The sequence below is a fragment of the Mauremys mutica genome, chromosome 10, assembly GCF_020497125.1.
Source record: "Mauremys mutica isolate MM-2020 ecotype Southern chromosome 10, ASM2049712v1, whole genome shotgun sequence".
Classification (NCBI taxonomy): domain Eukaryota; kingdom Metazoa; phylum Chordata; order Testudines; family Geoemydidae; genus Mauremys; species Mauremys mutica.
In genome coordinates this window covers 6,621,369-6,646,633 of record NC_059081.1, presented here as the reverse complement: position 1 = coordinate 6,646,633, position 25,265 = coordinate 6,621,369, and the positions used below count along the sequence as shown (strand labels likewise).

The 25,265-nt window shown below is 43.2% G+C and overlaps 1 protein-coding gene across 5 annotated transcripts in view; it reads left to right on the top strand.

The window, feature by feature from the left end:
- CNTNAP5 (contactin associated protein family member 5) overlaps positions 1-25,265 on the top strand; it is a 398,232-nt gene that overhangs the window by 193,028 nt on the left and 179,939 nt on the right. For 2 of the 5 annotated variants that reach the window (XM_044978588.1, XM_044978587.1), the window contains exons 5-7: positions 7,521-7,724; positions 11,694-11,878; positions 22,296-22,439. In XM_044978588.1, the coding sequence (XP_044834523.1) occupies positions 7,521-7,724; positions 11,694-11,878; positions 22,296-22,439 (533 nt within the window). Of the gene's footprint in view, positions 1-2,772; positions 2,790-7,520; positions 7,725-11,693; positions 11,879-22,295; positions 22,440-25,265 lie in introns of those variants that run through there. The other 3 variants (XM_044978589.1, XM_044978591.1, XM_044978590.1) reach the window with 2 other exon arrangements.

Here is a 25,265-nt window from a genome sequence, read left to right as displayed (position 1 = left end):
AAAAAGATCTCACAAAACTAAGCGACTGGGCAACAAAATGGCAAATGAAATTTAATGTGGATAAATGTAAAGTAATGCACATTGGAAAAAATAACCCCAACTATACATACAACATGATGGGGGCTAATTTAGCTACAACGAGTCAGGAAAAAGATCTTGGAGTTATCGTGGATAGTTCTCTGAAGATGTCCACGCAGTGTGCAGAGGCGGTCAAAAAAGCAAACAGGATGTTAGGAATCATTAAAAAGGGGATAAAGAATAAGACTGAGAATATATTATTGCCCTTATATAAATCCATGGTACGCCCACATCTCGAATACTGTGTACAGATGTGGTCTCCTCACCTCAAAAAAGATATTCTAGCACTAGAAAAGGTTCAGAAAAGAGCAACTAAAATGATTAGGGGTTTAGAGAGGGTCCCATATGAGGAAAGATTAAAGAGGCTAGGACTCTTCAGTTTGGAAAAGAGAAGACTAAGGGGGGACATGATAGAGGTATATAAAATCATGAGTGATGTTGAGAAAGTGAATAAGGAAAAGTTATTTACTTATTCCCATAATACAAGAACTAGGGGTCACCAAATGAAATTAATAGGCAGCAGGTTTAAAACAAATAAAAGGAAGTTCTTCTTCACGCAGCGCACAGTCAACTTGTGGAACTCCTTACCTGAGGAGGTTGTGAAGGCTAGGACTATAACAATGTTTAAAAGGGGACTGGATAAATTCATGGTGGCTAAGTCCATAAATGGCTATTAGCCAGGATGGGTAAGAATGGTGTCCCTAGCCTCTGTTTGTCAGAGGATGGAGATGGATGGCAGGAGAGAGATCACTTGATCATTGCCTGTTAGGTTCACTCCCTCAGGGGCACCTGGCATTGGCCACTGTCGGTAGACAGATACTGGGCTAGATGGACCTTTGGTCTGACCCGGTACGGCCTTTCTTATGTTCTTATGTCCCTTCCAAGTCTATGGGATATGTATATCTCCATAAAAAGTGTTGTTTACTCCTTCTCATAACACAAGAACTAGGGAGTCACCAAATGAAATTAATAGGCAGCAGGTTTAAAACAAACCAAAGGAAGCATTTCTTCACATAATGCCCAGGCAGGCTGAAACTTGTTGCCAGAGGATGTTGTGAAGGCCAAGACCATAGCAGGGTTCAAAAAAGAACTAGATAAATTCATGGAGGATAGGTCCATCAATGGCTATTAGCCAGGATGGGCAGAGATGGTATCCCTAGTCTCTGTTTGCCAGAAGTTGGGAATGGGGGATGGGATGGATCACTTGATGATTACCTGTTCTGTTCATTCCCTTTGGGTCATCTGGCATTGACCACTATCAGAAGACAGGATGCTGGGCTAGATGGACCTTTGGTCTGACCCAGTATGGCCGTTCTTATGTTCCTGCTTGCACTGGAGAGCAGCAACCTTGAGATCTCTGCTCGGCACTGCTAAATGACTTTCTGAGTCAAGTCCTGTTATGGTCAAAGTCTCTCTCCCCTGCGGCTGCAGGAAGCTCTGTGGTTGATGCCTTCAGAGTCCAGCTCTGAAGATTGCACAGAAGTGAGGGTGGCAATCCCATGACCCCCCTACAATAGGCTTGTGGCCACCCCCGAATTCATTTTTGGGTCAGGACCCCCACGGCTACAACACTGTGAAATTTCAGATGTAAACATCGGAAAACATCAAATTTTCCAATTTTCAAATCCTATGGCCGTGAAATTGACCATGATGGACCATGAATTTGGAAGGGCCCTACTCATACAGTAACTGTCTTGACATTTAATAGAGGGTTCATTGGCTGTAAAATCAGGCAGAATTCAGCAATACCATATGGAGGTTGGTTGTTCTCTTAAAAGCAGCACAGAGGAGAGGAGAAAAAGAAAGTTTCAAATGCAAAATGATTTGTCCACCCCACCTGAAATAACCAGACTCCTCCTCCTATAATCTTAAATATAATATCATGCAGTTAAGAGCACTTATACCCAAAATTGCAGTCTAGAAAGAATTTGTCATGAGTTAAACAGAAATCCTGTACATAAATGGGTTATAATGCAAACTAAACTCTCTCAGACCCTTTCCTACAGAGTCCCAAATAGTGAAGTGATTATAACAAATAGCCAAAGTTATAGCAGAGAACATGTGCAGACAAATGGCAAGTTGATTGTTTTGGAAGTTATGAGGGAAACAGGGGTATCTTAATATTTTGGAAAAGTCTTGTTAGCTAAACGCTGGCAAAATCCTGCTGACCTACCCTTTTCTAGAGGAGGAGATTTATGGCAACATTGAAAATGCTGTTCATATTCTACAACTGAGTAATGACCCAAAAGGCATCAGCAGGATCAGGTATAAATTCTAACAGGCTGGGAAACTGTGGGCGATCATGCAATGGGATGTGAGAATCTACTTCTTTTGGGGAGTTACAGCTCTTCACCTTTGCAGATCAGGGGTCTGATTTCTCATCTTCCATGGGCAGCACTCCTGGGAACACAACGTGATACTGTGTTTTAAAAAACTACAAGTTCTTGGCTGGACCTTTTTTTATTTTTCTTTCCTTCTAAAACAAATGTTTTTCATGCCATGAGATAAAAGGAATGCACCGTAGAGAGTCACCATGAGTGGAGGTGGGGTCACTGAAGTTTTCATAACTGCTAGCGTAAGACTAATGGCCAAATTATTGCTTCTTAAGAGACACCACGCCCTGACGACGAAGATGAAGCATGCTGTTCAAGCTAAAATGCTACTTCCTGGGAGATTTTTAGCCCAGTTCTGGTGACTCTGAGATCTAGACAGTATGGAGAAGTATCCTGATTAGAGCTGAGTGAAACTTTTCAACATTTTTTTTTGTTTGTTTTTTGGTGGGAAAAAATGCAGATTTGGCATCACCAAAATATTTTGTGAATTCATTTCAATTTCACCAAATAATTTCAGTGGGAAAAAAATCCTAAAAACTCAAAGTATTGTTTCAACGCTCTTTTGAAATGAAGTTTACTTTTTTATTTAAAATACCTTTTGAAATTAAAGAAAATGTTCCTTAAAAAAAAAAACTTGAAAAAAAACTCAAAATCAATACAAAACATTTTATTTTGGGTGGAACAAAATGTCTTGATCAAAACTTTTTTTTTAAACTTTTCAATTTGCCAAAAAATTTGGAAAATTTAATTTTTGGTTCAACCTTTTTTGCCAATTTTTCAGAATTGCTAGCAAACCAAAACATATGTTCATTCATTTCTAATACAGAGTTTTGAAATGAACACCAACTTTGCAACCTCTGAGTTTGACAGTCACTATGTTCATATATATTTAAACACATGGAAAATCTTCCTCTATATTGTGCATGATTTTGGAATCTGGCACTGTCCTAAAGGGAAAAAAAACCTGTTTTTACTTTAATCAGTCTATCATACTGTGCTAATTTTCATCAGTATTTTTTGGGGGTATTGGAGGAATCTGAAAATTTAGAGAGAGAAAAGACCTGATATTTAGTCTATTCCTTAGAGGGAAGTGAAGAATTATTCTCTACATAGTATTTTGGCTAGACTGGTTCTAAAGATTTCCTGTATTTCTTCTGAGCCTTCTAAAATTCCTGATTTTTGACCTTTTACTAGAAATTGATTCCATACATACCCCTCTAAAGATGATGCCTTCAGTTTTTCTGTTAGATACAAGGTATTTTTCAGGTGCTGTGAAGTGTCTGTATTTGACCTGAGATGGATCTTTCTATGTTTAAATGGAAGCCAATGATTTGTTGTCATGCAAACCGCTAGTAATGACTTTTGGATGTCAGAGTGTTAGCATTTATATGTCATATTCTTGTTTCATTCTGGGATTTTTGTTCCCCACAGAGAGGCAGAGTTCTGCAATAACAGCTTTTTCATGATACTGTCAGTGCAGGGCATGGATCAGTGTTTACGTCACACTCCCCATCAGTACCCGGCCCCAGCCAGGGAAGCTAATGATCTGACTTGGTGATGAATCCTCGTCATGTGCTGCCTGAGGCACATTGCGCATACTCTAAGAAGAAGAAGGCTGGTTCTGGAAAGCATGTGTAATGCTATTGCCTAGTGGAAAACTGAAAATGTCTACGATGCATGAATCTGATAAGGTTTAGGTGTTTGGTTCAGTTGGGATAAGTATCTAAAAGTTTGGATATTTATCTGAATATCTTTTATTAACATCTGGTGCTAAGTCCTCTGCTAACTTGGGCTCCTGCAGTGTTCCTGATTTAGTGCATTACAAAGGCATAAATAAGAGCAGAATTTGGTGCTCTTCATTGCAAAATGCGTCAGAATTCGAATATACAGTAGCATTCTGTGACAGGCTTAGTCCCCTTAAGGGCAGTAGGACCTAGGGGCCATCCCACCCCTATTCTGTAGTCATGGCCCTTTAAGATTTTGGGAGGTCTTATGGACACAAGGACCTAAGAAATAGGAGATATTGGTAGAAATGAAGCAGTCATGGGAATAAGTAGTGTTTGCAGAGGGATAGTGTTTCGGGTAGTAATCAACGGCTCCATGTCTAGTTGGCAGATGGTTTCAAGTGGAGTGCCCCAAGGGTCGGTCCTGGGACCGATTTTGCTCAATATCTTCATTAATAATCTGGAGGATGGCATGGACTGCACTCTCAGCAAGTTTGCAATGACACTAAACTGGGAGGAGTGGTAGATATGCTGGAGGGTAGGGATAGGATACAGAGGGACCTAGACAAATTAGATGACTGGGCCAAAAGAAACCTGATGAGGTTCAACAAGGACAAGTGCGGAGTCCTGCACTTAGGACGGAAGAATCCCATTCACTGTTACAGACTAGGGACTGAATGGCTAGGAAGCAATTCTGCAGAAAAGGACCTAGGGGTTACAGTGGACAAGAAGCTGGATATGAGTCAACAGTGTGCCCTTGTTGCCAAGAAGGCTAACGGCATTTTGGGCTGTATAAGTAGGGACATTGCCAGCAGATCGAGGGACGTGATCATTCCCCTCTATTCGACATTGGTGAGGCCTCATCTGGAGGACTGTGTCCAGTTTTGGGCCCCATATTACAAGAAGGATGTGGAAAAATTAGAAAGAGTCCAGTGGAGGGCAACAAAAATGATTAGGGGGCTGGAGCACACGATTTATGAGGAGAGGCTGAGGGAACTGGGATTGTTTAGTCTGCAGAAGAGAAGAATGAGGGGGGATTTGATAGCTGCTTTCAACTACCTGAAAGGGGGTTCCAAAGAGGATAGATCTAGACTGTTCTCAGTGATACCTGATGACAGAACAAGGAGTAATGGTCTCAAGTTGCAGTGGGGGAGGTTTAGGTTGGATATTAGGAAAAACTTTTTCACTCAGAGAGTAGTGAAGTACTGATATGGGTTACCTAGGGAGGTGATGGAATCCCCTTCCTTAGAGGTTTTTAAGGTCAGGCTGGACAAAGCCCTGGCTGGGCTGATTTAGTTGGGAATTGGTTCTGCTTTGAACAGGGGGTTGGACTAGATACCTCCTGAGGTCCCTTCCAACCCTGATATTCTATGATTCTATGAGGGATGGGGGGGGGGAGGCACGCAGAGGAGAATCTGTTATTGTTTCTTTAAGGGGTGGGACCAGGAGCCTTACAGAGTGGGCCGGGCAAAACTCCCTCTCTCCCAGCCAATTGATTTGAGATCTGGGAAGGGGACCAGCATATTATGCTGTCTCCTTCCTCATAGCAGTGGAGACTCCAGCTGGAGAAGATCTGCCTGCTAAGCCCTCCCAGTCTGAGGGTGAAAGGATTAATTGGAGAAAAAGGGTCAGGTGGGGGAGTTGCTGTTTGTGGCCCTGCTGGTGACCTAAACTACAATCCAGCTTCCAGGAGGAAAGCAGGGGACCCCTGTGTTCCGAAGGGCATTAATAGTGGCCTGAATTACCCAGCTCTAGGAGGAGGGCTGGGGCTTCCTATACAGGGAGAAGGAAACTTTCCTGGGACTCTTATATGGGCCCAGAGTGGGTGAGAACTTCAGAAACTAAAGCGTGGTTTGTACTCACTAAAGAAAGTTAATAAACCAGACCCCATGAAGTAACCTGGTCTGGGTAATTGCCTGGAAGAACCTGAGTGGGCACTGAGGTCAGTGCACCGCAGGGCCATGAGAGGCCACAAGGGGATGCACTGTGGAGGCAACCACAGCATTCCTGTTTCTTACAAGGTTTCCAGTGCTTCCTTTTGGTCCTTAACTCTCTGTAAAGCCCATGTGAAGTTATGGTGCTATAGATGTACTAAATACCATGTTTCGTAGGTATCTGCTCAGTTGTCCCAAGTCCATGTTTTTTCTATGATTATTACTGCAATTGGAAACATTTAGCCGGATATCAGTATTATATCAAACATGTATACATGCTATCCTGCTGACATCTAGAAGTCACTGGTGTCAGGGTGCATAACAACAAATCACTGGCTCCTTTGCTAGTCTTGTCGTCATTTTTAAAGACAGGCTCCTTAAAAGCTTGGTCTGAAGTTGCCCCACGCTCCAGTTTATCTTGCCTAAAGAAGAACAAGCAGAGCTGTCCCTACTGGCCGAGCTGTGGTGGCGTGGCTCCAAAAGGATATGTTCGTGACAGCTCAGTTAATCTGCCCATGTGGCTTGTTAAGAGTGTAGGGTGGATGCTATGATGGGTTCTGAGAATTATAGATGCCTTACCCCTTTAAAAGCATTCTGACCTAGCATTGGAATGATAGCTCCAGCCAAGACTATTAGCATTCAGCAGCATGCTTGGTAAGATCATCATCAACATGTAGATACCCCTAGGTGGGAGGGATATTCATTTGAGGTAAGATTATGTTTATTTGGATACAAAAGTGGAGGGAGACACATCTAGGTTGTAGATACAGCTTCATAGGATCTTTTGTAACATTGGAAAAACTGGAACAGCAGCTGGGACTGTGCATTTGAAGCAGCGGCTAGCTGTTCTGAAAGTCCTTGGGAGGTAAATAATGGACAGGGCTGTGGTGGTGTGTCGGGTATGATGAAAAAGCAGGCAGATGAAGGAATCTTAACAAAAGGACTGTGAATCATGAAAAGAGGGGGAGAAATTACACAGGAGTGATGGCCTAAATAAGAGAAGCTGATGGAAAGGGAAAGTGCATTAGGTGTGGCATGGTATGGTGGTTTCTGTGATTCCTATATTCTGGGTGCCCCAACTCCTGTGAAATCAAGAGAGACTTTACGATAATCCACCCTCAACTTAATTTCCCCAATACTAATTTCTCCCTACTGTTACTCACACCTTCTTGTCAACTGTCTGTCGTGGGGCACTCTCTTACCACTTCAAAAGTTATTTTTCCTCCCTTGGTATCCTGATGTTAATTGTTTTATCTCGTTAGACTGACCTAACACTTGGTAAAGCAACCCCCATCCTTTCATGTATTTATACCCGCTCCTGTATCTTTTACTTCATACATCTGATGAAGTGGGTTCTAGCCCACGAAAGCTTATGCCCAAATAAATTTGTTAGTCTCTAAGGTGCCACAAGGACTCCTTTTTATGTTATCTTCCTTCTGTTCCCCCCTTAGAATCGGACATAGCAGATTTTGATGGCAGAAGTTCCCTCCTGTACAGATTCAATCAGAAAATGATGAGCACCTTCAAAGATGTGGTTTCCCTGAAGTTCAAGAGCATGCAGGGGGATGGAGTCTTATTCCACGGAGAGGGACAGCGCGGAGACTACATTACACTGGAGCTGCAGAAAGGGAAACTCTCCTTGCACATTAACCTGGGTAGGAGCTGACATTTTTTATTCATTCACATGAGATTTGTTTTCCATTTACTTTCATGATTTTGTATTTCAGCAGCATTGAGATGCCCCGGCTGAGATCAGGTCCCATTGTGCTAGGTGCTGTACATACACAGAGTAAAAGACAGTACCTGCCCCGAACATTTTGCAGTCTGAAGAGACAAAACAAAGAGTGGGAAGGGAAATAGAGAAGTGAAATGACTTGCCTGAAGTCACACAGCAGGTCAGTGGCAAAGCCAAAAATAGAACCCACGTCTCCTGAGTACTAGGTCAGTGCTCTATTTATCCAACTGTGCTACCTTTATTTTTCTAGCTGCAAATATTGTTGTTGCCTGTTTAATCTACATCAGGCCTCAGGGGATTCAGTTGCAATCTCAACTACAATTTCCTCTCTCTGCTTAGAGAATGATTTCTTTTTAAGTTCATCATTTCAGAGCAGGGATCTGTCCAAGCTCTGCAGGTAGCCATCCAGTCGTATTTAACATTCGGCTCACAGTGTCTGTGGCTGCTCTCAAGCAATACGTCTAGGCTGGGTAGTTTCCATTCAGGCTGAAAACAGGTCTTCCTTTCCCTGTAACAGAACCCCTGTTGTGGAGGAGGCATGTTCGCATCCGTGTTGTCATTGCTATATGTTCACACAGAGGAAAAGAAGCCGAAGGGAAAATGTTGGCATGTGCTGGAAAGCAGAATTCACCTTCATCAAAACAACAGCTTCAGATCAGTATCACCAACCCTCCCCCCTGTAAAATATCAGACTGTTGCAGGGGAAAACTCCATCCCACCATCCTGCTTTTTTAGCTTTCAATACAATATGTGCAGGCTTCGATGATTTTCTTTATTTAAGGTGATTTTAAGACACCTTTGTGGTCTAGTATCAGAGGGGTAGCCGTGTTAGTCTGGTTCTGTAGAAGCAGCAAAGAATCCTGTGGCACCTTATAGACTAACAGACGTCTGTTAGTCTATAAGGTGCCACAGGATTCTTTGCTGCTTTGTGGTCTGTGAGTTCTGTTACCAATCTGGACTCCTAGTGCAAATTAGGGCAATCTTAGCACTGCTGTAGCTTATGTTTGCTGCGCACGACACCAAGGAGATGTTCTGGCAGTCAAGGATTGCTGGAGATTAGGGCAGCCTTGTCCACGCCTCCTTTCACTCAAGACACACTCCCTCACGCTGAGTGTGTGGAGGTTTGGTGAGTCTGCACCTCTTGAGGGTATCCGTATAGAAGTTAAAATGGTTTTAGGGCTGCTTTGCTGCATAGGCACTGTTGAAGTTCTGATGCCATCTCTGATTTTGTTCTAATTCATCTAGCAATAATGTTACTTAAATGTGAGCTGCTTGTGTGGATTTGTGCTATTCTTTCTCAAGATGAAAAAACACCCGATACTAGCAACTGCTGTACCCAAACGGTTCAGGAGTTTGAATCAGCTCCCCAAAATGTGGGTGCTTCTCCAAAGCTCTTCAGAGGTGTTTGGTCTGCAAAACTGACCAGGACAAGCTTTCTAGGGAGATTTCTTGTATTTCTTTGTAGGGCTGAATATACCATGAGAACAGCCTTTCTCGAAGTATTTTGGTGCTTTTTTGTTTCTGGGCCTGGCTAGAGCCAGGCAGTGCAAAAGCATGGAGTCCCATCAGTGTGTGGTCAAGTTGGGTTTGAGGGATGAGGGAAGGTTTGGTTCAGTTCTTCTTTTGTACAAAGCTGTTTGCATTTCCCAAGTGGATACTTCACATATACCTTCAATGGGAGGAGATACTAGAGCACTGCACAGCTGGATTTTATATGCCACAGGGCAGATCACTGGACTGAACACATTCTCTCTCTGTACAGCATGGGATGGGTGGGGGGAATCCCAAACCCTTGGCTTTTCCTTTAGTAGGTGTCATAACTCCTGAGTAATTCATCAGTGGGACATCTATAGGTCAGGGAGAGTGTTTACAAATCTGTTCCTTCTGTCAGCTGACTGCTTTCTTGCAGGGCTTCACTTCAGTGTCTCAGACTGTGAGTGGTTGACTTGATTTAAAGCAGGGAATAATAATAAATTACCCAGTAGCCATCGAGTCATGGTTCTGGCTTAATGCAATTTAATACTTGTGATTAAAACAATGTGGTTCCGTATCAGGTAGGAACCTCCATTCACTGTCTTCTGGACCAGGAAATAGTATGATGACCCCTGCTGGAAGTGTTGTCAGACAAGACAGAGCGCAGACCCCCTTGATCTAAAAGCATAAACTCCTAATGCTTATACTTTAACATTCCTGTACAGAAAACCACTAGCTGGGACAAAAACATTGTGTTAATATGGGTTACTTTAGGTTGTACGGTATTTCCCAGATTTTCCACCACCAGGGTCACTGATGGTAGCAGTGGTGGGACCAATTGTGTAACCCTACTCATAGTATATCTACATGAGGTTGGTGCTTAAAATGCTAGAGGCCGGTGGTGCCTCTTGTATGCTACAGCTCCTATTTTTGTTATCACCATTGGAGCTGAATCCTGCGTAGCCAAGGTGGGAAGTTTTAGTAAAACTCCCTAGTGTAGACAAGGCCAGGGGAAAATGAATCAGCATGTGTTTCTCTTCTCAGCTTATGTCCGTGGGAGTTAGCAAAAGTCGTCCGACAATTAGAACAAACTGAAATCATTAAAACAAACTCAGTTAATAATTCCTTCCCCGTTTCTCCCTTTGTGCTTAATTGTGTTTTGTTTAAAATGCCAGTAACAATTTTCCACGGCTCTTCATTTGTTTTTTACATAAACTCATTAATTGGCTTTGTACACAACTAATCTTTTTTCCTTGTTTCTTTAGAGTCCCATTGATGATGCTATATTCCTATTATTCGTTATCTGTAAGCGTATAGTGCATTACGCATGCAAAAGATCCATTTCAGAAGGAAGCTCGAAACGCTGGGTTCTCTGACACTGTTGCTTTCTCGTCTTCCTTCAGAAAAAGTTCTGCTTTTAATTTAGGAACAAGAGTGTGATACCATAGTTATATTTCTTTGGTTGCATTTCTATTAGATATCACATGTCTGTTTACTCTGGGACCTAAAATAGAGCTTTCATGAGCCATAAAATTTGAATCTGGATTTTTAACTACCACAGTGTGTGTGTGGATGGGGGGAGGCAGGTTTTGGATCCACGATTTTTATCGTATACGCAGCTTGACTAATCATTTTGGAATGTGCATCCTTCCATTTCCACTGATGAATAGAAAAGAAGAGAATGCACAGTAGAGATCAGAAACTCTGAAATCTTAAGGCAGGGACCTGGCTAGAAAACAGAAAAGCATTAGCTCTTTGAGATCTGGGCCTGATTATTCTCTCACTGGAGTAGGACTCTCATCTCGGTTGCACTTCTATGCAACTGGCGTTACTCCACAGACATCAAAGGAATTATTCCAGATTTTTTTTCTAGTGCAATGGAGACCAAAATCTGGCCCTGTGTAAATATCTATTCTTGTTTAGATTCCCAGTACCACGCTGTCTAAAATGTTTTCTCCAGAGAGGGTTAGGTACAATTTGTTGCTAAAATGAAAAAAGAAAAAAAAAAGTGATGACTAAAATGTCAAGAGTAATTAGACTGTACGTTTGTGGAAACCCACAGTTGTACTACATCTGTTCCTTTAATGGGTGGCAGATTTTTGTGTAAGCCAGATGGCGTTCTTAAAATGTTAGGGTGTCTACTGCGCTTCAGAGCTGAGTAACAGGCAACACAACAATTTTGCCAGTGCTGCCATGTATGACGACTTGTGCAACAATCTGGGAAAATCTCACTCCCTATTCCTGAGCAGGACATTGGAACAACCAAAGAAGAGACTGTCCCCAAAGAATCCAAGCCAGGTTTCTCTTGGGACAGGACTCTAGACATCTAGTTAGCACATAGACATAGAAGCCTTAATGCTTAATGCAAGAGTCCAGGGCTCAATACAGAGTCTTCTGTTTGCATCTGCCTCCGCAGGAGATGCCAAGCTGCGTTTCAGTACCAGCCACACATCAGTCACCCTGGGCAGCCTTCTGGATGATCAACACTGGCACTCGGTTCTCATCGAACGCTTCAACAAGCAAGTGAACTTCACAGTGGACAAGCACACTCAGCATTTCCGAACCAAGGGGGATTCGGATCACCTGGACATTGATTATGAGGTGTGTTGAGTCTTTTGGGTTATATCTCTGGAGACAGGTGTGAGCTCGGGGAACAGACAGTCTCTCTGCTGGTTTTGTCAGCAGTAGCGATCTCTCTCTAACCTGTATTCCTTCTCCCCTAAAACTCTTCTCATGGTTAATCAGCCTGAATCATGGCACTTCCTCTGTGCATCTGATGCTCTAGGGAAATTTCCAGTCTCTGGGCAAAAAAAAAAGGAGATATACCTATCTCCTAGAACTGGAAGGGACCTTGGAAGGTCATCAAGTCCAGCCCCCTGCCTTCACTAGCAGAGACCAAGTACTGATTTTTGTCCCAGATCCCCCCTCAAGGATTGAACTCACAACCCTGGGTTTAGTAGGACAACGCTCAAACCACTGAGCTATCCCTCCCCTTCCAGAGTTGGAAGGTTCATCAGCCCATGTGCTAATCTGGGACTTGGAAGGCACAGCCTTCCATGGCGGAAGGATTATGCTGCAGCAGAATCCCAAGGAGGAATTCAGAGGGAGTGTGTGCTGCAGTGGCACCTCTACAACTATTTCAATGGTTGTGTCATGCACTCTTCATGCACATGAGTAGCTCTGGTGGCCAGAGTAGAGAGAATGTGGTCCTGTCCTTAACTCATCCCTACATAGTCCAGACAGATAGCAGCTGCCTCCAGCACAGAGATGGAAGGTGACTAGAAAGCATCTTCCCTGTAGGGAGGAGAGGTAAAGGGGATCCCTGCTTCACCAGTGCTGCCTTGTGCTGAACGAGGGAGAAGCATCCTCCCCAGCAGGAAGCCTGGTGCAGAGGCCAGGCTGGCATGGGGAGGTGTATTTCACCCTCTCCACTACTCGGGTCAGCCCTGTACTCTCTGAAAAGTGTGTGCAAAGCCTTTTAGAACTACTGTCTCATCTAGTGTATGTTTAGCTATTTCCTATTTCCTGATTATAACCACGGTGCTCCCATTTCCCACCCCCACTTGAATATTTCCTGTGTTCCTTTTCATCATGCTTTTCCTGATGAGCAAGTTCCAGGACCGTGCAGAGCACTATGTTGTGTTTGCAGAGCCAGAGCCATCATCCTTATTTGAATGTACTACACTGGCATCGCTCATGGTTGTGCAATCAAAGGGTTCTTGTCTGCACTTTGGATTCTTTTCTCTTTTAAAGGATCCACTCCCAGTGTGTCCTGAGTGCAGAAAACTAGATGGCTTAACAGCAGCACTTATGCACATGCAGGTGCCTAGCGCCTCAGGGTCTCCATTTATCAGCTACCCCAATGTTCTAGCCAAATAGTTAGAAGCCCCTTCCTTTTCTGTCATTGCCTGATGCAGAGAGGAAGAGAGACATTTGTTCTCACTGGCATTAATTAATAATTCTCCTACACCCAGCCAGATGCCAGTGTCACTGCCTTCATTAAATCCTGGCTCAAAGTTTCATATTCATTACCGGGTAAGACCCTGACTCCATTGGAGTTGATGGTAGTTTTGCCATTGACTTCAGTGAGGCCAGGATTTCATTCACTGTTCTCATGCCCTTATCTTTGGTGGTGATGTAGGTGTTTGGGAAGTTGACATAAGAGCAGCATAGCTGGTGGTGTGTTCTTTCATTCCCATTAGGATATACCTTGGGTTTTTGTTCAGGAAAAAGGAGTCCTTCATGTTAGTTCTGGTGGTCTCATACTAGCAAAGTGGCAAACTAGCAATCTATTGCCATGAATGCTTAGATTGCAGGTAGCTCTCGCCAGCTCTTGAGAGGTCCCTTGGTGTCATTGCAGCTTTCTGGCTTATTCCTAATAATAATAAATATTCTGGTATTCTGCTGTAGTGATTTAAGCCATGGCAATAACAGAAATGCAGGCATTGCTGTTTAGAGTCATCACCTCAGGACAGCATTGCACGTGTTCTAAGAGATTACAAAAAGACTTGAATTCTTCTATCAGTGAAAGATGGGACATGATCTACTTTTGGGAAGCTCACAAGTAGATTCATTTAGCAACAGATCCTAATCAAATCCATGCTTCTTTGTAAATGATGTTGCATTATTATATATGAATATTTAATATTCCAGTCACACTCGGAGACCCCAGTCAGGAGCAAGGCCTCATTTTGTTAGGTGCAGTACAAACATATACGGATACAAGTTCAGTGTTTCAAAGAGCTTAAGATCTAAGACGACAAGTGACATACGACAGTGGTGGGGAGAGGGACCCAGTCAAATGTATATGAAGTTTTACATACTCAAATACACTTCTTTTGTTGTTGTTATAAATAGATAAAATATTGGTCTGATTCTTAAAACTGGTAAGAACCTACAGCTTTGGTTGACTTCATAGAGGTTTGTATTGTGGTAGTGTCAAGAGACACCAACTGAGACTGATGGTTCATAAGAATGTACCATGGGTCAAACCAATGGACCATCTAGCCCACTACTCTGTTTTCTGACAGTGGCAAGTGCTAGATGCTTCAGAGGGAATGAAGAAAACAGGGCAATTATTAAATGATCCATCACTTATTGTCCAGTCCCAGCATCTAGTCAGATATTTAGGGACATCCAGAGCATGGAATTGCATCTTTGACTATCTTGGCTAATGGCCATTGATGGACCTATCCTATCCTCCATGAATGTATCTTTTTCTTACTTTTTTTTTTTTTTTTTTTTTGGAAACCAGTTATACTTTTGGCCTTCACATCATTCCCTGGCAATGAGATTCACACACTGAAGTACTTCTTCACCAAATGCACAATCCTTTTGTTTTGTTTTAAACCCGATGCCTATTAATTTCATTGTGTGCCCCCAGCTTCTTGTGTTATGTGAAAGAATGAATAACACTTCCCTATTCACTTACTCCACATAACTCATAACTTTATAGACATCTATCGTAATCTCTTTTCTAAGATGAACAGTCCTAGTCTTTTTAATCTCTCCTCATATGGAAGATGTTTCATACCCTTGATAATTTTTCTTGTCCTTCTCTGCACATTTTCCAATTCTAATATATCTTTTTTTTAAGATGAGGTGACCGGAACTGCGGGCAGTGTTCAAGGTGTGGACGTATCATGGATTATATAGTGGCATTATGATATTTTCTGTCTATCTCTTTCGTAATGGTTCCTAACATTCCGTTTAGTTTTTTTGACTGCCGAATGCACATTAAGTGAATGTTTTCAGAGAACGATCTATGATGTCTGCAAGATCTTTCTTGAATGTAACAGCTAATTTAGACCCCATCATCTTGTATGTATATATGGAATTATGTTTTCCAATATGCATTACTCTGCGCTTATTCACATTGGCATTTCATCTACCATTTCGTTTCCCCAGCACCCAGTTTTGTGAGATCCCTTTGTAACTCTTTTCAGGCAGCTTTGCACTTAGCTATCTTGAATGATTTTTTCTCATCCACAATTTTTTTCCACATCATGTATGAATATGTTAAACAGCACAGGTCCCAGTACATATTCTTGGAAACCTCACCATTTTCCTCTCTCTAATCTGAAAATTAACCATTTATTCCTACCCTTTGTTTCCTGTCTTTTAACCAGTTACTGATCCATGTGAGAATCTTTCCACTTATTCCATGCCTGCTTACTTTACTTAAGAGCATTTGGTGGGGAACCTTGTCAAAGGCTTTCTGAAAGTCCAAATGCACTATATCAACTGGATAACCTTTGTCCACATGCTTGTTGACACCCTCAAAGAATTCCAATAGATTGGTGAGGCATGACTTCCCTTTCCAAAAGCAGTGTTGACTCTTCCCCAATATATTGTGTTCATCTATGTTTCTGATCATTCTATTCTTGACTATAGTTTCAGCCATTTTGCCTGGTACTGAAGTTAGGTTTACTGGCCTGTACTTTCTAGGATTGCCTCTGGAATCTTTTTTTAAAAAATTGGCATTACATTAGCTATCCTTCAGTCATTTGGTACAGAGGCTGATTTAAGCAATAGGTTACATACCTCAGTTAGTAGTTCTGTAATTTCACATTTGAGTTCTTTCAGACCTCTTGAGTGAATGCCATCTGGTCCTGGTGACTTACCAATTTTTAATGTATCAATTTCTTCCAAAACTTCCTCAACTGAGACCTCAGTCTGGGACAGTTGCTCAGATTTGTCACCTAAAAGAATGGCTCAGGTGTGAGAATCCCCCTGACATCCTCTGCAGTGAAGACAATGCACAGAATTCATTTAGCTTCTCTGGAAATGTTAGTCTTTCTTGTGTGCTCCTTTAGCACCTTGAGCATTGCACTTGGCCCTATAGAATTTCAGAGTGAGGAATTTGGATGTCCTCTGCACGTCTGGAAATCCAGCTAGGAGTCTTCACCATCCTGTCCATCAAACTTTCATCAATTTGTTGATTTCGTATAGGCTTTACGACAGTGAGAATGAGGAGGCGCTTGAAGCAGAGAATCATGGCTAGAATTGGGTGACAATTTTAACAAAAGGTTTTTTTTGTGTGTGTAAAAGGGCCCTTTTTAAAAAAATAAATAATTATTTTTGTGTAAAACTTTGTGAACATTTTATTTTCTGAAAATTTCCTTCATTTTCTGGATATTTTTTCAGAACTGATGGAAAAACATCGTAGACAATGTTTTTTTTGGTTTGTTTTTTGTTTGTTTTTAATTTTTTTAAACAATATAAGTCCTCTAATTGTGTTTGCAAGGCGCTTTCATTCTGTGACGTATGTGTGTGGAGGGCAGGGGTGGCTCTAGGAATTCCGCTGCCCCAAGCAGGGCGGCACACCGCGGGGGGGCGCTCTGGCGGTTGCCGATCCCGCGGCTCCGGGGGACCTCTTGCAGACGTGCCTGCGGAGGGTCCGCTGGTCCCGCGGCTCCAGTGGAGCATCCGCAGTCATGCCTGCGGGAGGTCCACCGGAGCCGCGGGACCAGCGGACCCTCCGCAGTCATGCCTGCGGGAGGTCCACCGGAGCGGCATGCCGTCCAAAGCGCGCGCTTGGCGCGCTGAGGTCTGGAGCCGGCCCTGGTGGAGGGGAGGGGATTTAGAGAAAAGCAACAAAAATGAGTAGCAGAGTGTGTGGAAATGACTCATGAGGAAAGACTAAAAGAACAAAACTTTGTTTGGATAAACCACTAATAGGGGTGGTAGGAACAAGATTAATTTCTGGAAGCATTAGAACCATGTACGACCCCCCCCCCATACAAGGGAATTAAAACAGGTATGGTAGGTGGGTTATAACTTGGAGTTAAGTAATGCAATTTAAGAAAAGGAAAACGTAGGCTGGGGATCAGGTGAAACAGCCTAATGGTGAGATCTAACATATGCTGATGGAAATTGTGCTTCAAAGACTATCCTAAAACTAGAATGGAGAAAGCCCTTGAAAAGAATGCCCTAGAGAAGAAAATCTCCAACTATTTGGGAGAATGGACTACTTGATCTTTTAGCTTTTCCAGTTTCTCCACTTCAGTATACTATGAATCTTTAGTTCTTGGTGCACTGTTGATGCTGGGGGGTTATTTTGAGTTAAGTAAAGCTGTTGCCCCAGTGCAGAATAAAGAAGTTTAATTAGTCCAAACTTTCCAAAGAATTTCTTTCCATGGGCACTACAGACCATGTTCTTAAATGGTGTAAACCAGTGTAGCATCATTCACCTCAATGGTGGTGCACCAGGTTACATGAGCTCAGGATCTGGCCCATGAGGGTCAAAATTCACCAAGACTTCTTTTTCTTCCATTTGCATTTGAATTACTCTAGCATTTCAGCCTAATGCTGAAGACAATGCTGTCTAATGGAAGCTTTTTTCAGCAAATTTAGGGGATTAAAGGCCTCACTGAATTTAATAAAACCATGAGTTTGGTAATTCAGATTATTACTGATCACTAAGGACATTGTTTTCTCAATAATTCAGCACTGTAATTGATATTGATTTCTGCTTTTTGTAGAAAATTCCTAAGCAGGAGACTTGAAAGAACAGAAAATGAAAGAAAAAATGAGGGAGGCAAGTGATTTCAGCAAGAAATAATGATTCTCAACTACAAAAAGCATTGCTATTGCATAACCCTTCATGTCAATAACAGACTTGCAAGTGATGCAGAGTTGAAAACTATTTCACTCTTTATTGCCTGGTGTAATTATCAATCAATACAACCAAGGCACAAGTTGATGAAGATTACATTTACAAGGCAGTGCTCAAGGTTTTACCCATGCATTTTCCATTTACTTTTATGCTTAATCTAACCTTTTTTTGAACACCACCACCCCCGAAACTCCCACAGTTGCAATCACTGGTACACTCCAGCCTTGGGAGCAATACTGGACTCACTAGTATAGACAAGTATCAGGGGGTAGCTGTGTTAGTCTGTATCCACAAAAACAAGAAGTAGTCTGGTGGCACCTTAAAGACTAACAGATTTATTTGGGCATAAGCTTTCCTGGGTAAAAAACCTCACTTCTTCAGATAAATGGAGTGAAAGTTATAGATGCAGGCATTATATAATGACACATGAAGACAAGGAGTTACCTCACAAGTGGAGAACCAGTGTTGACAGGGCCAATTCAATCAGGGTGGCTGTAGTCCACTCCCAATAATAGATGAGGAGGGGTCAATTCCAAGAGAGGCAAAGTTGCTTTTATCAGAGGGGTAGCCGTGTTAGTCTGGTTCTGTAGAAGCAGCAAAGAATCCTGTGGCACCTTATAGACTAACAGACGTTTTGCAGCATGAGCTTTCGTGGGTGAATACCCACTTCTTCGGATGCAAGTGGCCACTTGCATCCGAAGAAGTGGGTATTCACCCACGAAAGCTCAAAGTTGCTTTTGTAATGAGCCATCCACTCCCAGTCCCAATTCAAGCCCAAATTAATGGTGTTAAATTTGCAAATAAATTTTAGTTCTGCTGTTTCTCTTTGAAGTCTCTTTCTAAAGTGTTTTTGTTCAAGAATAGTTACTTTTAAATCTGTAACTTTCACTCCATGCATCTGAAGAAGTGAGGTTTTTTACCCACGAAAGCTTATGCCCAAATAAATCTGTTAGTCTTTAAGGTGCCACTGGACTCCTTGTTGTTTTAGTATAGACAAGGCTCCAGTGACCACTCAAATTCCTACCACTGTCATGTACAGCAATTTGACTGCAGCCCATGTACCTTAGCGAATTTTGATCTAGCTTGCACAAATAACAATAACAGTGAAGCTATGCAGCATAGGTTGCAGTTACTCGAGTAGCTTCACTGCTATTGTTCATGCTAGCTAGAGCAAAGATATCTCGGCTACATCTACCCATGCTGCAGTCACACCTCTAACTGCAGTGTAGATGTACCTGTAGAGGTTGAATGTGTATGTGACACAATGACCAAGCTCTCTCTCCAGCCAGTGCGGTGCTATAGGTGTACAAGACACAGACATATAAACACTTGTGGCTGCAGGAGCCTTATCTACACTATAATATTTCCAGTGCTGCTGGAGCTGGTAGTAGCAGTGGGAATTTCATTCAAAATGGGTCAGCACAGAGTAGACAAAGCCTTAAGGGGTGTCCCCACTTAAAAATTAGTCACAAGGCTTTGAAAATTAGCCAGAGGTTTGGGTTGGGATTTTCCTAAGAACCGAATGGAGTTACATGTCCAAGGATTTGGGGGCACCTTATTCTCCTAGGCTCCTTTGAAAATGTCCGATGAAGACCATATCTATACTACGTGTGCTAGAGATGCACAGCCGCAGCGCTGTAGCTAGGCTGTTGTAGTGCCATAGAGTAGATCAGGGGTGGGCAAACTACGGCCCACAGGCCACATTAGGCCCTCAGCTCCCGCCAGGGAATGGAGTCGGGGTTTGCCCTGCTCCACACAGATCCCAGGAAGCAGCCAGCATGACCCACTTCTGGCTCGAACCCCCTCTGGCTCCTACGTAGTATGCAGAGGCCTGGCCAGGCAGCTCTGCACACCACCCCATCTGCAGGCACCGCCCCCGCAGCTCCCATTGGCTGTGGTTCCCGGCCAACGGGAGCTGCAGGGGTGATGCCTGCAGATGGGGCAGTGTGTAGAGCTGCCTGGCTGCACCTCGGAGCTGGAGCGGGAACATGCCTCCGGGAGCTGCTTGCGGCAAGCGACGCCCAGAGCCTACATCCCTGTGCCCCCCGAGACCCAATGTGTCCCTCAGGCCAAAAAATTTGCCCACCTCAGCATAGATGCTAACTACAGCATCAGCGTAATTAATGCACCTCCCTGAGTGGAGGTAGGTAGGTCAACAGAAAAATTCTCCCGTCGACTAGCTGGGTCTGCACCAGTGGTTAGATCGGTTTAGCTATGAGGCTGAGTGCTGTAGATATGTCAACCTAACCTGTAAGTATAGACCAGGCCTTAAAACATTCCACCCTTCATTCAAGTGTGTGTATCCAAGCTTACACTTAAAAGTTAGGTCAACATAGCTATGGCAGTCAATCTACACCCCGGAGCTATGTCCGCCTAACACCCCCACCCCTGGTGTAGATGCAGCTAGGTTGACAGAACAATGCTTCCGTCAACCTAGCTCCCATCACGTGGTGAAGTGATGTTTCTCCAGTGATGGAAAACCCATTCCAAAGTCTGCGTCTACGCTGTGGAGTTCTGCCAATATAGCTAAAGTGCCGTACCTGCATTGCTAAGTCCCCTGTAACAGGGTCTGCTGCCAGCTGCGCAGCTGGAGAAGATGCAAGGCCGGGCCTGCCTTCAATGTCTTCTCCTCAAGAAAAAACAAAACATTCCACCAGGCCTTCTAACCCAGCCCCCACTCCCTTCCTCAGAGACCAGTGCAGGAGACCCTCTCTCTCGGCAGCTTCACTCTGTAGTGTCCCTTCCTAGGTCTGCCCTCACTGAAACTCCCTCTGACCCTTTATAGCCCAGGAGCAGCCCTGCCCCCTTCATTGCCTCAACTAGGAGAACCTGCTCGAGCACAGGGGAGCTGGACCGACTTCAAGCACAGAAACGACCCGCCCTGTCACATCCCTGTCATATAGATATAGCCTTAGATAAATTATAAATCAATCCATGGATTTTGGTAACTGCTCCTAGGTACTCTCACACTTCAGAGCTCTCGGTCTGAGTCTTCTGTCATATGTAACCCTCAGCAACCTAATGCTAATACTCTTGTGCTCTGATAATTGTCTCCTCTATTCAGGTATCTCTAAAGCAACATACCGGGGTATTTTATCTAAGAGAACTTTTTTCTTTTTTTGTTTTGTTTTAATATATAATCTGCAACCCTTTACAATTCAAATAGGCTGCTCAGCCCAAGTGCAGTCTCAAGCAAAGCTGAATGTCAACATGGCAACCTAGAGTGAAAACAGTAAAAACAACATGTTTATTGTAATAGACTGGGTGGTATTGGTGTGCCACTGCCCTCTACTGGATGGAATCAGAACTACTCAATTATATCATGTAGTCTGTATAGCTAAGGTGAAATGGCGAATTTCCTTTAGCTGATGTGGTAGGGCCTGTGCTTTTTTGGAGCAGAAGGATCTGAGTTCTATCCCTGCTGCTGTTGTGAAGTTCCAAGTTCCCCTGGCAAGCAGCATGGTGATAACAGTGAAGTCACAGGTGGCCATGGATTGGATACAGTGTTATCAAAATTACGCTTATGAAGAGGCCCCTCGGTGTTGCCTGCCAACCGAGGGTATTCTATGACTGCCTTCCATTGTCAGTGTAAAGGCCTTTTTCAGCTTAGCCACTCATCGGCAGGTAACATCAGAATCATCCTGATGTTATTTACTATATCAAATGATTGGAACTGGATACTGTATACCCCATAATGCTGGCAGTCCAGTGTCGTCCTCTGTATTCTGCAATGGTTTAGTCACCAATTGTGCAGATTGTTAATTGGAATCATCTGGTATCTCTACTTTAATATGAAGAGAATGTGATTTAACACTGGATCATTTTCTCCCAGAAGAGCTGTCCTTTCACTCCATGCAGTGTAGAATGCTGGTGTGTCTGGGCCTTTCATAGGGGAATGTTTCTTGCAACCTCACCAGGGGTCAAACACAAGCAGTCCCTTAATGAACATCCCTCTAAAGTATTATTGTCTACGTTCAACAGAGAGGAGAGTTGCTCTAAATCACAGTGCCTGAACCTACCACCCACTAGCCGTTACTTATCGCCATCAATTGCCAGGAGGATTATTAGAGGTCCCAACTGAAATCAAAGCCCTACTCTGCTTGGGGCTGTACATGCACATAGTGAGAGAGTTTAGAGTCTAAGTACACGGCAGACAAAGGATGGGAGTGGAAACAGAGAGGTGAAGTGACTTGCCCAAGGTCAAATCATAGGTCAGATCCCAGAAGAGAACCCAGGGCTCCTTTGTCCCACTGCCATACCCTAACCACTGAACCACGCTCTAGCCTTACTTTGCCTGATCTTGCGTATGTAACTTCAGCTCCTCTCGCTATACACTCCACTCATTCCTTTCCCCTACATTTTGGAGTTGCAACTGAGTGTTGTCTTTGTTCTTTCCCAAAGCTCAGTTTCGGGGGGATCCCAGTCCCAGGAAAGCCAGGAACCTTTCTGAAGAAAAATTTCCTTGGATGCATCGAGAACCTTTATTACAATGGAGTCAATATAATTGACCTGGCAAAAAGGCGTAAACCTCAGATCTACACTGTGGTGAGAATCAGATATGTCTGTTTTTCTTCTTTGATTCATCACTTCCTTCCAATCCCAACTTTTGACAAGTGCTGTCCCTCCTGCCAAATGATAGCAGATTAGATTAGACCTTTATGTGGATAGTTAGTTAAAAGGATATTCACCTAGGCTGCTGCAACACCAAGAGAGCTGTTCAAAGGTACATGCACAAATTAGCTGGTTTTACTCATTTCCAGCTATATTTGAGTCTGGGGAAGCTGAGTTGGAGGAAAGTTTTGACTCCTTCTCCTAGTGAATTAAATTTGGATCGAAGTCCCTGGGTCTCTCAAAAGATTCTCTTAGGCCATCTAAAGTAATAAAAGCAATAGAGTCAGATTCTGATTCTCTTACTGACTCCGAATAAAACCTTATTCCCTGAGTCGTCTCGCTGCTATTCATTGTGAGAGGGTATCAAAATCTGGCCCATAGCTTGGGTTTACCTTGCTGGAGTGGGGGGGAATTGCCACACTTACTTTCAAATATGTTTCAATTCTTCACTCGTACCCCACCACCCCGATATATCGGAAATGTTGAGTTTTGGAAATTGTTCACAAACGCTATAGCCGGGGCAATAAGGAAAAGAGTCTGAGGGAAATGTTATCAAAATGTTTTTCTGGGATATTTTTTTTTTTTAATCTTGAAAGTCACAATTTCACTGACATTTCAAAATGTGAAACATCTCAACTAGCTCTATTTATCTTATCTAAAAGAGTAAGGAACAGTCAAAGAAATATACATATTAGAAACATTGGACCTGTTGTAGGAAGTGTCTCATGAATTTACACGTTCCAGGAACAAACTGAGGGACCCTTAACTTCATAAGGAAAGAGAACGGTACGCTCTACTCTCATGTTCAGGATTTAAAAAAAAAACACTATTGTGATTGTTTTGATATCGTGAGTGATTTACTCATGCTGCATATCTTTGGAATGTTGGACAATAGTATTTCCTTGGAGAACTGACCACATACATTTGTAAAAACAGGGCCAAACACTGAGGCAAAATTTTGACTTTTAAAGGAACTTGTGAGTGATTCAGCCCTAAGTATCAAAAGACACACGTCAGTATGTTTTATCCAGGCATTAAATATTTTTTTTTGTCACAATGTGGGTCTTTTTTGGAGTCTTTGAGTTGGGAAGAATGATAACACTTCAACTCCAAAGGCACAGACCCCTTGGTGAAAAAGTAAAATCCTGCTTGATCAGAGGACTGGCCCCCAAAATGTCTGCACCTAGTGCAAAGGACAGAAAATGCAGACTGGCAATATAGACCCTCCATTTAGACAGTACGCTTGGATGGTGCATTTTATTATCATTGCACTTGTCCTTTTTTGCAACTCATTTGTAGTCACCGGACTTGCAATAAATGTCCTTCGGGAAAGGCCTTGAGACAATGAGGCAATATGTCTCTTCTGAACTGGAATTTGCCTTTAGATTTCCCTGTTCAACCTGTAACCGTTCTGCTTGGTCATCCCATGCAGTGTTAGTGACTATCTGCTTTCTCTCCTGGGAGCTTTTTCTTTCCATTCTGGTACATTTTCCTCTTCAGTCCTTGACTTTGATGACTGTCATATAGAGCCCCTGCATTCCCTCTCTTAACTGTTCATTGTTTTGGGTAGGAAAATGTTGTCCATCTTCCATAACCATCAGCAGCACCACCACCACTTTGTGATGAAATCTCATGTTCACCAAGTGTCCCTGGGTGGCTTTTACAAACACTTAAAATAAATCACCCAGTCTCTTAGACTAATTGTAGCTGCTGGGGCAGATTTTATGCACTGCTCCACTCCTTTTATGTTACCCAGACAGTGGAAAGGGAGTGGAGACTGGCCAGCTTTGGGGGGGTCCACAGCTGGTGTAAAGCTAGCTCCTATGCAAGCCTCCCATCAGTTCTTGACCCACATGGTGGAGCAGGGGTATGGACAGAGCATGATGATAAGAACATAAGAATGGCCACACTGGGTCAGACCAAAGGTCCATCTAGCCCAGGATCCTGTCTTCCAACAGTGGCCAGTACCAGGTGCTTCAGAGGGAATGAACAGAACAGGTAATCATCAATTGAGCCATCCCCTGTTGCTATTCCCAGCTCCTGGCAAGCAGAGGCTAGGGACACCATCCCTGCCCATCCTGGCTAATCTCCATTGATGGACCTGTCCTCCATGAACTTACCTAGTTCTTTTTTTAACCCAGCTATAATCTTGGCCTTTACAACAAACATCCTCTGGCAAAGAGTTCCACAGGTTGATGCACTCTGGCACTCCCCAGCTTGTGGATGGTCACTGAGGCACCATCTCTAGCTAGTACAGATTAGAGGGCTGGCAGTAGGTGAGGAATCTGTAACCAGCCCTCATCTCTGCTGCATCCATCAGAAGCTGGACACAACAGAGCATCTGGCCTCCTGGTTCTACCCCATATTTACCTAGTCTTAGGTTTTTGGCCTACAGTTTAGCCTTTAGTGAGATCACCCAGACTTTCAGACCTGTGTGAAAGAGACCTTGAGTAGAAAATGGCGGGGAAGTAGATTGGGAGTAGGAAAGATGAAAAGACAGTTCTTGAGTTTCTTGACACTCTGCTATTGTTTCTTTTCACTTACAATAGGGAATGTTCCCCTCCCCATTCCCCAGGTACATAAATTTATTGATGTATTTTTTTAAATAGCAGAGAGAAACCCCAGTCTATTTGCGATCTGAGAGGAAAATGTCAGGCTTTTCCATTTCCTACTGTAAACAGGTGTAGTCAGCCCCCGTGTGCTTGAAATTCCATGTCCACTTGCCATGCTGAATCTGGGAATGACACTTCAGCATAGTGA